A 14,151-nucleotide genomic window follows, 5' to 3' on the forward strand; every position below is an offset into this window, starting at 1 on the left:
CCCTGACACTACGTGCTGCCTTACCACTGAGGGAATTACAGTGAGCACACAGCTGAGCTGCCTTCCTGCCCGCGAGCAGCAGTGGGGTTTGCCACATGCATGGCCCAACGAGCCAGCGCTTAGCAGCAAGCAGTGCTGTGCCCTGACCCCCAGTCCTCCTCTTCTCAAACCCACACCGCCAGCAGTAAAGGCTAAAAACCATCACTAACAGCAGCGGCAGCCACTCACCACTCGCGTGTTCAGCAGGACCCTGCTCTCAGGGTCAGGCGTGGCCCTCAGCCCGCGGATGGGCTCCTCCACTTTCACTACGACGGTGATGTTCTGGGAGCTGACGGCGTTCTCCGCCACAAGCATGTGGCTGCTGGCCCCCTCCCTGAGGCCGCTCAGGCTGAGCACGGCGAACCAGGTGTCGTTGGTGTCCCTGGCGCAGTCGGCCGTCAGCAGAGCCACAGCCGCGGGGCAGCTCCCCTCGAAGGGCACGCTGTGGTTGTCACCCAGCCAGCGGGCCGTGGCGTTGGCACCCGAGGAGAGCTTGACCAGCAGGGAGGTGTGGTTGGAGGGCACGTACACCTTGCCCCCCTGGGGAGCCGGGTGGACCACGCGCAGGCCCGACACCCGGGAGGTGACCCAGAACGTGCAGGAGAGGTTGGCGCTGAAGGGCCCGTTGTCCACGCTGGCTCTGAGCGTGTAGGGCCCCGGCTGCTCCAGCCCCGTGTTTTGGGGGCCGATCACCGGGACCTGCTGCTCCTCGGCGTAACGAACGCGGAGAGAGCAAACCGTGTCGTTGATCCAGGTGGCTGAGGTGGAGCTGGCAGACGGCCCGAGTGCCCAGTCTGAAGAGTTTGTGCTGAAGAAGTTGGTTCTGTAAGGGGACGTGGGGCTTGGCTGGCACTGCAGGAAGGAGCCCAGGCCTGCGCTGTGCTGGATGCTGAAGACATCCTTGGCCCTGACAAAAATATCTTCGTTTCTGAACGTGACCTGCAGAGAGAGGAGATGTTTTTGGATTGAGGTATCAAGTTTGGAGCGCTCAGCACCCAACGCTTGCCTGGGCAAAATGGCTGGGTTTACTGCCAAAGGAAAACCCACAGAAAAGCCACAGATCCAAACACTGCGTGGGGAAATATTTCACCACTCTGCTCTCCTTGGCCACTTTAAATCAAAAATGTCATGTGCTAACAAGGAATTCAGCTCTGTGCTCTATCTGCACTTCCTAAGTGCAATGGGAATAGCAGAGAGGCTGCACAGTGTTTTAGCTGACTGCACTAGGTTGTTACTGCCGGGAGGAAAACAGACAGTGGTGGTATGAGCCCTGTGCCAGGCCTGCCAAATATTCCCTGGGTGATCCTGGGCAAGTCACTTCATCTGAATGGACTTCAGCTTCTCCATCTGCAAACCTGGAACAATTCTTACTTTACCCAAAGCACCCAGAGCCACCTCCCCACGAGGTGCAGCAGTAATAAACACTGACCAGGTAGGGGGAGGAAGGGCCAGCTGGTACTGTGAAGAGAAACTCCTTGATGAGCTGATAGCTGGGCTGGCTTTCATTGTGCTGAAGGAACGTGGGGCTGCTGGCAAGAGAGCTGTTGGTGCACTCTGTCGCATTGCAGCAGTTGTTTGCCGATGAGCACAAATCAGTCAAATGACACCACTGGAAGCCAGGAGGACATTCAAGTAGAGTCCAGTTCCCATCATCCTGAGAAGTACGGAATGGTTCTGTAGCATTTTGTCCCTCCTGGTAATCTGGAAGAGGTGAAAGAGGAAGCAAAGATTACTGTCCTACCAGGCAACTCTTAGTGCACTTCTGTGGTGCTCCAAATTCACCATATTTTTTCCCACTGTGACTGATGAAGACTCCAGTCTTAGTAAAAGCTGCAACTGTGATGCATCCTGGTGCTACGTAAGTCAGAAGTGTCCTGTTTTACTGGAAAATTTCACAAAGGCAGGAAGATTTTTTAAAACAAAGTCAGTCTCCTTTCCAGTGAGAACGCGCCAATTCGCAATCTAAAAGAGATCTGTGTTCAGGAGAAAGCTATTCCAAGCAAAAGCAGAGCTGGCTTTGAGGCTGAAAACACATTAAGTAACTTTTCTTAAGTTAATGTTTCCATGTTAAAGTATCAGTTTTTCAGCGTCAAAAAATATCCTTTCGTAATCAGCCAAATATATGGCTATCGCAAAGAATTGCCTGCAAAATTAATTGTTGCCAAACTGTGAGTATTGAGCTGTTGTACAAGGAGTAAAGGGCTTTTTGGATCATCTCATCCATCAGGAACAAATGGGCTCAAGAAAATACTCTTCCTCATTAACCTGAGGGGCCAGATGGACCAGAACACGTTCCATTAGACGTGTCATGTCTTCCCAAAGTGTTAAAGTACAACTCAGAAGATTAATTCCCTCCTACGTGTGTTCCGTACACTCTCATCATTCCTCAGGCACGGAGACAGGTAACAAAGCCATAAAAAACTGCTTGGGGTCCTTGTGGGGAAGGAGCATCATTCCTAAGTGGCAGCTGCTGGTCAGCTTAAACTAAATGGAGAAACACAAGGCCCTGTAACTACCAGCTCTGCATTTGATCTCGAATTTGAATGTTCTGCTTTAAGTCAGGGCTGGCGGACAGACATGCCTGGAACCATCCTCACACGCAGGTCCAGGAGAGGCCTTTTCACTGAGCAGGGATAACCACAGGCATAACTGGGAACACCCTGGGGTCTCTGAATAAGAGAAGGGCCTCTTTGTTTTAGGACTTCTGCCACAAAAACGATGGGAGACATTCTCAGCACTGCAGTCAGACGAGTTTGTCCCTTTGTACTGTCCCTGTTACAGCTGCCAGCCCAGACTCTAGTCCCCATTGCTAACCCACCATATCCACATAGCCACAGCTGATGAAGAGCCATTATTTAGCTGCTCAGCTGTTCTCTGGTCACTGCTCTTCCAGGACCACCTCTGAGCTGAAGTGTTGAGAGGAGATGTCTCACCTTCTCCGTCTATTGGTCTGTGCACCTGGAACCTCACTTGAACAGGCTGATGCAGGTCTTGCGTCACAAACTCCAGGGCAGTCAAATACCCCTCATGCCTGAACGCCAGGTCAGGGAACACCATCACCTGCAAAACGAAGCAAGGCTCTCACCTACCCGTGTCTTCTTGGACCATCTGTGCAGCAACAGGATGAGCAAACCCTCCTTACCTCCCCAGCTTGCACTGGAGCTGACAGCACGTCTTCTGTCACGTTTTTCAAAGCCAAGTGTGTGTCAAACACAGGGTTTCCCACAAGGAAGTTTTCGGCATTTAAGAGAACTCCTGTTTACAAAGCAAGTATTTGAACAAATTAGACTCACATAGCAATCTCCAAGGCTCCATCATATATACATTCCTATAGAGTACCCCAACATCTCTCAGACTACAAGATGGCACAGAAAGAAGTTGAGACAGCAGTGCCACAGCCTCAGAGCAGGCAGCAGCACTGACTGCTCAAATAATGGGGAGAAGCTCATTCCAAAGCTCCACATCAGAGCTTCACCTCTCTCTTTATGCCTACAGATGGCAAAGATTGGAGTGGGCCAAATTCCTTGCAAAGGGAATGTGGTTGCTGACGGTGCCACTTGGTAAGGGGGCAATGGTCTGGACAGCCCCCTGCATGCAGCCCTATTTTTCCCTGGCACATGCCACCAGGACACCTGGCTGCCTGGGATGTCAGCTGAGAGCAGGAGGGAAGCAGAGCCCACCTGCTGGCTTGTACTCGCACACGTAGCTGTGCTTGGCCATGCACAGGTCTGTGTTACACTGCCCGGTTGGGCCCATCCGGACGCAGTGATCAGCGTTTGATGGATGCGGTTCTCCTGGCAGCCAGTTCTGACAGCTCTCCAGATTAAATCCTTCGCCTCTTTGCTGTGCTCCAGTGCTTGCAAAATCATTGAATGCAATCCAGACATCGAGGCTCCTTCAAAAAAAAAAAAAAAAAAAAAAAAGAAGAAGAAGAAGAAGAAGAAGAAGGGAGGGTGGATTTCAGGAAATTATAAGTATTAGAAAGATCTGGGACAGATGCCATCTATGGTTCTCTATGAAAATAATAATCTTAACAACAACAGCTCCATCCGGGTGTAAGAAGCTGCATGTAAAGGAGCCTTTTAGTTACGGAAGGATTTCAGAGTCCATCCTGCCACTAACACTTGTTGTTTTAACAGCAGCTCCTTCCTGGTGCACCATTCTGTCCACCAGCTGCTCAGGCCCTTGTACTGCAGGCTGCAGAGAGCCACCCGCCCTCTGATGTGCTGAGGGGACAGCAGAGCCCAAAGGATCTGACAGAGCCAGCAAACCAACCTTACATTGCCAGCTGGGAGGGAGAAGGAGCTGGTGGGGCTGGCTGCGTCAGGCTGTTCAGCAGGCTGACTGCAACCTCAGGCCTCTCCTAGCAGAGCAGTTTGTTAGAGCAGCCTGCCTGCACCGCCGTTTAAATGACCTTCACAGATACTTTTTTTTAGTGAGTCATGACTTAAGAGGAATTTTACGGTCATACAAAACTGTCTGAAGAAAAAGATGCAACTTTTAGAAAGCTCTCGTTTGGTTTCTGGGGACCTGTGGAATCTGCCACTGGTTGATTCTCTACTGCAAGTGGAGCTGACAGCGGGGCAGGATTAAAGCTCGGATGGTGCCAGTTACGGGAGCTCCTGTTCAGCTCCTGTGCAGCTCTGATGCAGCTGTTGGAAGATAATAAACTCCTCAGCCACCACCGAAAGGCAGCAAACACAGCGGGGGGCAACGCACAGCAGCAGTGGCCAAAGCACTGCAGGAAGAAGAGCCCCACATGCAAGAGAAACCGCCAGGACCATTTTAGGAAGATGACATGGCCCTTCCACATTTGGAAACTGGATGAAGCCCAGCAGAGATCCTGGTGGAAAGTGCTGAATGGTCTTTCGTAGCCACAAACAGCCCGGACGACTGTTTCTAATCGCACCCAGCAGAAAGCGAGGCATTTGTTCCATATTAACATCTGGGGGGAAGAGCCTCACCGTGCGCCCTTCAAGCCCTGCACTTTTTCTCCCCAGCCCCTCCTGCTGTGGCCTTGCCCCCTGCGGCAGCCCGGTCCAGCCGCTGTGCACGGAGCAGACAGGGGAGGTAACTGGTGTCTCTCCACCACCGGGCTCACGACAGATGGAATGATTAATGAGGTCATGCTGAAAAACGACGACGAAAATAACTGTGCTGTGAATCAGTAGTTTTCACTGCAAATAAGATTAAAAAATAAATAGCCGCTCCGCTCTGCTCCCGAACCACTGGCAGGGGATTAGGGAGAATGGGTAGGAAACCGCCTGTTTGCTGCCATCAGTAAAACCCGATCGAGTTTTTCCTTTTCTAATTCCAGCTATGATCTAACTTCAAGTCATCAAAAAAAAAAAAAAAAAGAAAAAAAAGAAAGGAAAAGGCTGGATGGATTGCTTCCCACCCCTGCCCCACTGCTAGGCCCATAACCTTGCAGAGACCCATGAGGGGGCTCCAGACACGCTCATCTGAAGCAAGGTGAGGGTGCCCCTCCACTTCCGAGGAAGGAACGAGCTGCCTTCCTGGGGGCAGCAGGAGCAGAACAAAATCTGAGGAGGCCTGGAAGGGGAGAGGGACTCCCTGCACTGCGTCGGAGGAAAACGGGGTCCCCTGGAAGGGCTGTGGGCTCTGGAGGTGAGACAGCACTGGTTCAGTGCACATTGCTCCTGGGGAGGTCATCAAATGATAGGAGCGAAGGAGAGAAGAGAGCAGTCCTTGCTGCTACGTGCTCTAATGGAAAACAGATTTCAGCTTCTGTCATTTTCCCACAAGAAACTATGGAAGCTGCATGTTCCAAAAACCTGCGGCTTGCTTGATTTGTCTTTTATCACCAGGGAAATCGCATCCTGGAACTGTCTCATTCATGTTTATCTGAATGGATTAATAAAATAAAGAGATTAAATAAAGGGGGCTGGGGAGGAGAACAATGTGGGGCAGCAGCTGGGAAACAGCTTGGGCGGCTCACTCTAATCCGAGGTCTCATGATTTCCTTGCACTGCAGTCCATCAAAAGCCTTGCACGCAATGCCTGATAAATCAGCACACCAAGTGACCAGCTCCCAGCCCATGGCAAGGGGCAGACTCCTCTTCCCAGGGCAGGGACCACATCTGTAACCTCAGGATAAAGCCCGATGCAAAGGGAACGATGCAAGGACGCACGTTTGGGGAGAAGGGCTGCCAGTCCTCACGCAGGTGTGTTCAAAACCTACATTTGGTGCAGTTGTTCCCTCTGCACGTGATTTCTGGGCCACGTTTATTCAGACGGGATCTGCAACATCCTCACCTGGGAGTGCTGACAAGAAGCTGTCAGGCCCCCAGAGCTCCCCTGCTCGGCTTCTTTCCCCCAAGATCTCTGGTTGCAGAGAGGGCACTTGGAGAGGCCACGTAGCCCAGGGCTGACGCTCCAGCGCTGCCTGTTTATAAAGCCCGAGTGCTGAGGTGGAACAGATGTTCCCGGAGCCTGACGCTCAGAGAGGAGCGCTGCTCCTGCTTGGGATGCAAAAGCAGAGGGGATGTGGTCTGGGCTGCAGGCTGCAGCCGTGTGTCCAGGATGTGGGATTCCGAGCTGAGAGGCAGGATTACAGCGCTGGCTTGTGCTCTGCCGGAGCAGCTGCTGGACGTCCCGGTGTCCTGCGCTGGACAACCCAGCTGTAGCTCTGCTGATGGAGGGAGCTGCTTCTAAGGTCACCTTCCGGCCCTGCCTAGCAGCCAAACACCTCCTGGCCACCAGCACCTGACCCCCTCTGCTGCCTGCAGACTGTGCTGGACCCCGTGGATGTCTCTGACCCAGTTGAGAGGCACCCAGAGGCACAAACACAGGCACAAGATGCCCACCAGCCGCAATCCCACAGACACCAGTTCTGATTTCCAGTCTTTCTGCCTCTACCTTCTTCTTCCTTCCACAGCCTCTATGCAAAGAAGCCAAGTACAACACTCGAGCTCTGCTTATTCCTCCTCCCTTCTCAGCAGCCTCACACCCAGCTTCTCCCCGTGCCATATCACCCTCAGCTCAGACCCGTGTGTCCCCCCAGACCGCCTGGCTGCAGAGGGCTGCCTGCTGCAGGGCTCTTCCCCCCAAACACCTCTGCAGATGTAACCCCAGGAACACAACATCCCTCCCCAGGAAATCTTAACCCTCGTCCTCCCCATTTACCTGATGACGTGGGCGACCAGGAAGGCCTGGATCTCAGGGCTGCTGACAAAGGCCAGGTCTCCATTGCCATGTTCCTTGCAGTGCTGCTGTGCCTCCAGCCACTCGGCCTTCTCCACCACCAGCCGGTAGCAGTGGTTGTTGCCCGGGAAAACCAAGCCATCGGGGGGACACATGGGGTGAACCGCTGCGAGAGGCAGAAGAACACAAGTGTAATGCCCTTCCTATGGGACCACAATCCCCAACCCAACCTGGGGCACAAGGCACCAGGTCCTGCCCTTCCTGGTGCCAGCAAATCCCATTCTCTGCTCAACTGCTCTCTGTGCAGTCCTGTTTGTGGCCAAGCACCGGGCAAAGCACTGCTTGGTCAGCCCGGGTAAAGCACACGGGGCTGCAAGGAGTACCAAAGGAGTCACCCCTTACTCCTCATTAGGAAGGAGTGACAAGGGTAGCCTCAGGACCCAGTGCCACCCCCTCCCTTGCTCAGCACCCTCTGGCCTCCCAGCCAGCCCCGCTTACCTCTGCTCAGCTCTCCAGCCTCTGCCGTGATACCGTACAACACCGTGAGGCCACTGCCGCCTCTGTTACGGATCCGTATGTCCAGGCTCTCGTTGGTCTTGATCAGGGAAGGGCACTGCAGTTCTAACTTCTGGGGCGAAGCCACCACCTCTATTTCTGCCTGCACGTCTGTGAACCTGGCGCCCACAAAGACGGTGGCGGTGACATTGTACTGCCCAGGTAAGGCATACCTGTGGACAACTGCATTTCCAGTGGTGTTGAGAACCTCTGTCTGGTCCCCAAAATCCCACTGTAAAGTGCTGACGGCAATGGGAATACTGACGTTGAAGAGCACGGCCTGGTCTAGGCCATACCGGGGCTGGAGTCCTGTGAAAGACACAGACAGCTGAGCCTCGAAGGGAAAGTGGACGAGTGATGGGCCACTGCAGGCCTGCCCAGGCAAATGCTCAGTGCAAAACAGCAAACAACTGGAGGAAGAGTTCGGTTCATGGGCAGAACCACACAAACACTGCCCCTGGGTGCTGAAACCTCCGTATTCCTGGCCTTCGGCGTAACAGAGCGCGCTGCAGGTCTCCTCGGTGAGGTTCCCGGGGTGAGCAGATGTGAAGAGGATGAGCAGTTCAGCCTCACCTGTGTGGTTGCTTGTCAGGCACGTTATATATTGAGCTCCTGGGGGGGAGAACAGAAGATCCTCTTACAAACTGACACCATGAAGCCATGGCTTCATGAAACTCTCCGAGACACCACCTGCTATCCTGGTGACTGGGCTGCTTCTACTCCAACCTTTTTGAGACTTGCCTGGCAGTCTTCAATCCCTCAGCAATGACTTCCATCTCTTTCTGCTAACTAATGTTGACAGAAATAAAGCCACTCCCACAGATTTACGGAGCAGGAACGCTCAGTAACAGGGGTCTTTGGAGAGCCTGACGGTGCCAGAGGACACGGAGCCGCTCAGAGTCTGACCCTGAAAGGAGACCCAAGGAGCAGCCCCCAAGCAGTGCCAGGAGAAAAGGCTGTCCCGTGGTAGCACTGTGGCTGGGCTGCTGCAGTTTCACTTCCAGCCCAAGCCCGTAACCAAACACAGCTGGGCAGAGGGGCACACTGGGGGCACGGGGGAAATGCCACGGGACTGTCCCCCAGGCCCACACTGGGTGCGCAGACACTGCAGCCACCTTCAGCCCTGGGACAGCCGAGAGCCTCCCACCTGCCTGCAGACAAAACGAGGTGCTAGAGAGGAGGACAGTGTCGCACAGCCTGTACACGGGAGGTGCAGAAGGACGCATTCATAGGCGTCCACATCCCACCCACAGGGCTTCGCTCCCCCCCCCAGCCTCTTGCAGGGGCCCTGCCCCAGGCACGCGGTGCTGAGCCGCAGCCCAGCTGGGGCCGCCTGCCTCCCGTCCAGCTCTGCCCACGCAGCCGAGCCGGGCTGCCTGCGTGTTTCTGCTGGTTGCTACAACATTTCCCCAAACATCTCCACGGCGCTGGCCTCGCGTGATCTTCCCTTATCCACCCCATCCAACCATCCGGCCTCCTCCACGGCCTTCCTGCAAGCGCCGGGCCGCTTTTCTGAAGAAAAGTCCCCCCGAGGAGGTGCCATGTGTGGGAACTACCTCGTTTTTAACACCAGCCTGGCTGTGCTCCTCAGCTCCCTGCCGGCCAGTAACAGCTACCAGCAGCTGGCAGGCTCTCCCTGGCCTATCCCCTTTACACTGAATTACCCCAGGAAACATCACCTGCAAAGATTCAGCTTGGCACGTCCTCCAGTCCCATCAACTCAATGATATTTCCCAGCTTAGAGTCAGATTGTTAAATGCATGAGAGAACGAAAGCCTCAGGCCAGAGACGGGGCTAGCACCACCTGAGGGCTGCTTGAAGCTGGGTCTGTAACGAATTTGCTGATCCCAGCCGTGGTGTGACCAACTATACATCAAGGTACAGCTGCATGCTACCATTATGTGCTTAATTAGGTTAGAACTAGGGACTTGAGGCATACAGAGGTCTAGCTGGGATCACCAGCTCCCCTCGGGCCCACCGTTTCCACAGGTTTAGTCACCTCGCCCACCACAGCCCGCCGTGCCTCCTTACCACAAGTAGTGTTGACGAACGAAACGTTGAAGAGAGAAAGGTTTGCCACCGCAGGAGGCTGGGCACACCTCGTATCTGACGCCTGGAGAACCGTCACTTTTCTGTCTTCCACCCAGCGGGGCAACCAGGAAAGTTTGCAGTCACAAAAAAATGGATTCCAACTTAAGTTTCTGTAACAGGAGATCAGAGAAAAGTTGTGCATTAACTTGACAACGGGAAGCATGTGCTAAGTGTTAATTACAGCAATGTGCAGATCCCTCACTGTTCCCATCTGCGCAACTCCAGCAAAATGCTTCAGAAAGAACTGCTTAGGGGAGTTAATGAATAGGGAATCAAGCAATAATTAACATGATTTTTCTAGAGGCTAGAATTAGGCAAGTACTCCAAGTACTTTTTTCACTCTACAAATAATTGTTGCAATTAGAAGCAAATTACAGACACAATCTTATATTTAAAACAGTCTGCCATCTAACAGCCGTTGGATGTAATGGCAGCCTCAGCAGCTAAGGGAGACTATTTACAGCTCCATTAAAAAATAGCTAAGAGAATAAAATTGATCTGTCAAAAAAGAAATGCAAAGTCAATGATAATCTTTCCATGTGGCAGTTTAATGAAAAGATGGAAACTTTAATTGCAGCTAAGCTTGATCCAAATTACAGCCTTTGGCATTCAGCTGCGAACAGGACAGAGATGGAAAGATGTTTGTTTAGCTGACGCCAGCTGGGCTGGGCTGCCGCAGGGGCTGAACCCAGGATTTTTATACTGAAAGCACCACTTTGCAGGCCAGCCTCAGCAGGGACAGGCTCACTTGGACACAGCATGGATCCTTTCTGTCTTTTCAGTGCCATTTGCAAGTAAAAATGCAGAGCTGAAAATGCTCTTTGTGTCTTAGTCTTCGTGGAGAGTGCAGAGCTGAGCTTTTTTCTTGCTTGCTGAGAGTGATTGCACAGGGTTAATCCCTGGGGTCGTTCAGATACAGAAACCCCATTCTGTGCTGTGATTTTGTGTACCTCTTCTGGAACTGTGTGGCGTTCCCTGGCCTCCCGTCATGTATCAGCACGGATTTTAATTACTTCACTTAAAAAGCATTATAAGCATAAGAACCTGAATCACTTAGGGAGAACTTCTCCAAGTGTCTTCAGGCGACTTTGGCAGCTGTGTGGCAGCTTTACATTAGGTCCCGGTCCCAGTGTGTGACCACACAACCAGGAACAGCGAGCAGGGCCTGGAGCACGGCCAGAAACTGTGACACCTCCAGCAGAGCTGGTGTGGGAGAGAAGCAGGGAGGCCAAGAGGGCAGCAGCAGAGGCTGGAGGTATCCAGGAGACAGAAGCAAAGTCTGGGAGGAGATTAGGCTTGAAGGGTACCAAGAAGACCCAGGAGCAGCTTGAGGAAGAAACTGGAGAGAGTCCAGAAAGAGCTGCAGGGACTGCAGGAGGGCGAGGAAGCAGCAGTTGGAGAGAGGAGAAGTAGCATCAGGGAGGCCTGGTAATGAGAAGGTGGCAGTCAGCACATCCACTCCTCATCCCTTCATGGCAGAGGAGCAGCCAAGCAAATTGAGGCTCCCTCCACCAGTTCTGTGTGTCCTAAGGTTCACGAGTTTTCAAAATGTCAAAGAGAGGGATGAGGCTTGCACTGTCAAAACCTCACCAAGGGAGCAGCTGGCAAACAGGTAGAGCTGCAGGGGTTAGTGGGGATGGAGGCTTCAGCTCCCCCTTAACACAAATAGCAAAGCGTGTGCCACCACATGTGGTGGAGCAGTACGTAGCCCTGACCCCCCCAGGACAGTGCTGCCGCCCACCCCCTGGAAAGGGAAGGGCTGTTTCAAGGGAAGGTCCCAATAAAGAGCTGGGAAACAAAGAGAACGAACTTACATTTCACTTAAATTAAATAAATTATCAAATATTCCATCTTCTAATGTAGAAATCTTGTTGTGGCTTATATCTCTGTAAAAAATGAAAAGGGAAGTTCAGTAATTGTTCATCATACTGGTAACAACTTCCTTGCCAACACACAGGATCAAACTCTCTTCCAAGCCCTGCTTAGTGACTGGCTACCTTCTGACCACCTCTGGTCTCAAGAGCTACTTACATATGAGAGCAAGTTTTTCTGTGCGATGCTACGTCACAGAATGACAGTGCTTGAGGTTGGAAGTGACTTCTGGAGGTCATCTAGTCCAAAACCCTGCTCAAGCAAGGCCACCTGGAGTGGGCTGTCCAGGACCATGTCCAGGCATTAAGCATCTCCAAGGAGGGAGACTCCACAGCCTCTCGGGGCAGTCTGTTCAGTGAGTTTGCTAATGGTTTTTCCCCTTCTCCTGGCCCACACGGAGTCTGGGCAGTTTTAGATGAGACACAGCAGGGTGTTGGGAACAGTGGACATGAAGGCAGGCGTTTGCTCCACCAATGCTGGGCTCCTCAAAGGACCCTCATATTCAGTACCCAATTCCCTCCAAAGCTGAGTTGGATTTGGATATCACAGCTTTATCCTCATTTTCTGTTTTGCAACCCATCTTGTGACAAATGTAGCTTACTCTCCTGCCCCAATCCCCCCTCCACCTGGCAGTGCAGCGTGCCTGCTCCTGCCTGACTCCGAACGCCAGCGAGCAATCGGTCATTCCTGGGACTGTGCAGCTGAATGCCCCGAGGAATGAGCCCACAGACACACAGCTGGGGCCCAGCAGCTGAGGTCAAGCAAGAACAAGGCTGGCTCGTGCAGCACCAGGGTGCGTGGTACCAGCTGAGGGGGCGCGCTGGTAGCGGGACGGCTGTAAGGGTGCAGCATGTACTTACAGTTTTGCCAGAGAAGTCAGGCTTCTGAACGTCTGAACATCTAAAACACTGATCTCGTTACTGGAAAGATCCCTAGAGAAAGAAAACAGAGCTGTCAGCTTTTGTTCAACTTTTTGTCATTTTTGTATAGCCTCTCCCAGCCGTACAGCATTTGCTGCTCACAGCTTTGTATGCTGCGTGTATAAAGACTGGGACTATCACTAAATGCATGCCATTCTACAGCATATCTAGAGCAATTACAGACATGACTAATGTACTACTAAGTTTGAGGTATCCTTCAAAAAAGTATGCAAGTCTATTATATGTTCAAAGAAATAATTAAGAAAGAGTTTAGACTAAAATAGTAATTAACTTACAGAAGAAAAATTCAGAAGAACTTTCAAGTCTATCCCTAGTGCCAAAGAACAGGTAATTAATTACACAACTGATGCATTCAGCTTTTAATGTTTAAAGATCTTTTTGTCCCTTTTGGAAAAAGCGTACAAGAAATGAAGGAACAAAGAATATTTTCTGTTTAAAATCAGGCTAGACTTTCCCTATAAAACAAACACCGTTTAGAAAATCTTTAATCACTCTCTGTAACACTAATAGACTTCACGTCATCCAAAGAAAAATTGTTTTTGTCCTCCTATTCAGCTCTCTCTTTTCACCTCACGTCCTCTCTTTCAATTTTAAAATGTCACTCAGCTAGAAGTGAAAGTTTTGCTGATTGCTCCCTGCTCGTTCCCAATAAACTTCACTCTTCGGTTTCAGATGAATCCCCGTTGGCCAAAACCTTCTTTTAGCAGCACCAAAATACTTATTCCAAGCCCTCGCAATGGTGATTCTCCTTCCAGGATTTCTGGCAGCACTGCGGGGAGGCGGACAGGTCTGGGGGTGCTGCCCAGCTCCCCGCAGCTGCAAGCACGCGGCATCAACAGAGACATCCTCCAACCCCACTCCCTGCTCACCTTTATCCCTAGCACCTCTTGTAACTTCTCAGCATGTCTCACCTCTTATTTTTACCTCTTCATGGATTAATTCTTGATTTTATTTGGTATTTAAACTTAATGTACCTGAATGAAGAGAATTACGCCAAATTGGCAGACAAACTACTTGTGATTCCAGGAAACTCTGGGGATAAGTAACAGGGATGGATGTCTCTTTAAAAGGTTTAAGTTTATTTTTCCCAATTTTGCTGTCCAGGAGTTCTCTGCCAAGCTGAGAGTGGATTCAGAAGAGTTCACCAGCAACACCACTAAAGAAGGCCAAGAAATGTGCAAAATAGAAGATCAACAAACACACTTAAAAAAAAAAAAAAAAAAAAAAAGCGCTAGCAAATGTGTCAGCCAGCCAGGCAGCCTAGGGCAGGAGGGCCACGCCAGCAGGACTGTGCTGCAGAAGCACGGTGTACCTGTCAGGTGAGCAAGGGCAGAGCTTTAACAAAAAGAGCATTTCTCTGCTCCTCTGAGAAACCTGAAAATAATCCAGGTAATTTTTAGGCAGCACCTCGAGCCCCAGACAGAAGGAAGTGGTGTTCCAGCTCCGACGTCTCTCGTGCCCTGGCCTTTTTGCTCCTTGCCCAGACAAG

At 51.7% G+C, this 14,151-nt stretch overlaps 1 protein-coding gene across 1 annotated transcript in view; it reads right to left on the reverse strand.

Moving 5' to 3' along the window:
- The window catches only part of PKD1 (polycystin 1, transient receptor potential channel interacting), an 82,495-nt gene that overhangs the window by 33,929 nt on the left and 34,415 nt on the right, over positions 1–14,151 (reverse strand). Inside the window, exons 2-11 of the mRNA XM_084296061.1 lie at positions 12,582–12,653; positions 11,664–11,735; positions 9,790–9,959; positions 7,702–8,370; positions 7,186–7,369; positions 3,720–3,934; positions 3,182–3,294; positions 2,973–3,099; positions 1,469–1,740; positions 229–978 (exon numbers count right to left, since the gene is read on the reverse strand). Coding sequence (XP_084152187.1) covers positions 229–978; positions 1,469–1,740; positions 2,973–3,099; positions 3,182–3,294; positions 3,720–3,934; positions 7,186–7,369; positions 7,702–8,370; positions 9,790–9,959; positions 11,664–11,735; positions 12,582–12,653 — 2,644 coding nt within the window. The remainder of the gene's footprint in view (positions 1–228; positions 979–1,468; positions 1,741–2,972; positions 3,100–3,181; positions 3,295–3,719; positions 3,935–7,185; positions 7,370–7,701; positions 8,371–9,789; positions 9,960–11,663; positions 11,736–12,581; positions 12,654–14,151) is intronic.

Source organism: Netta rufina (assembly GCF_964035555.1).
Source record: "Netta rufina genome assembly, chromosome: 15".
Lineage (NCBI taxonomy): Eukaryota > Metazoa > Chordata > Aves > Anseriformes > Anatidae > Netta > Netta rufina.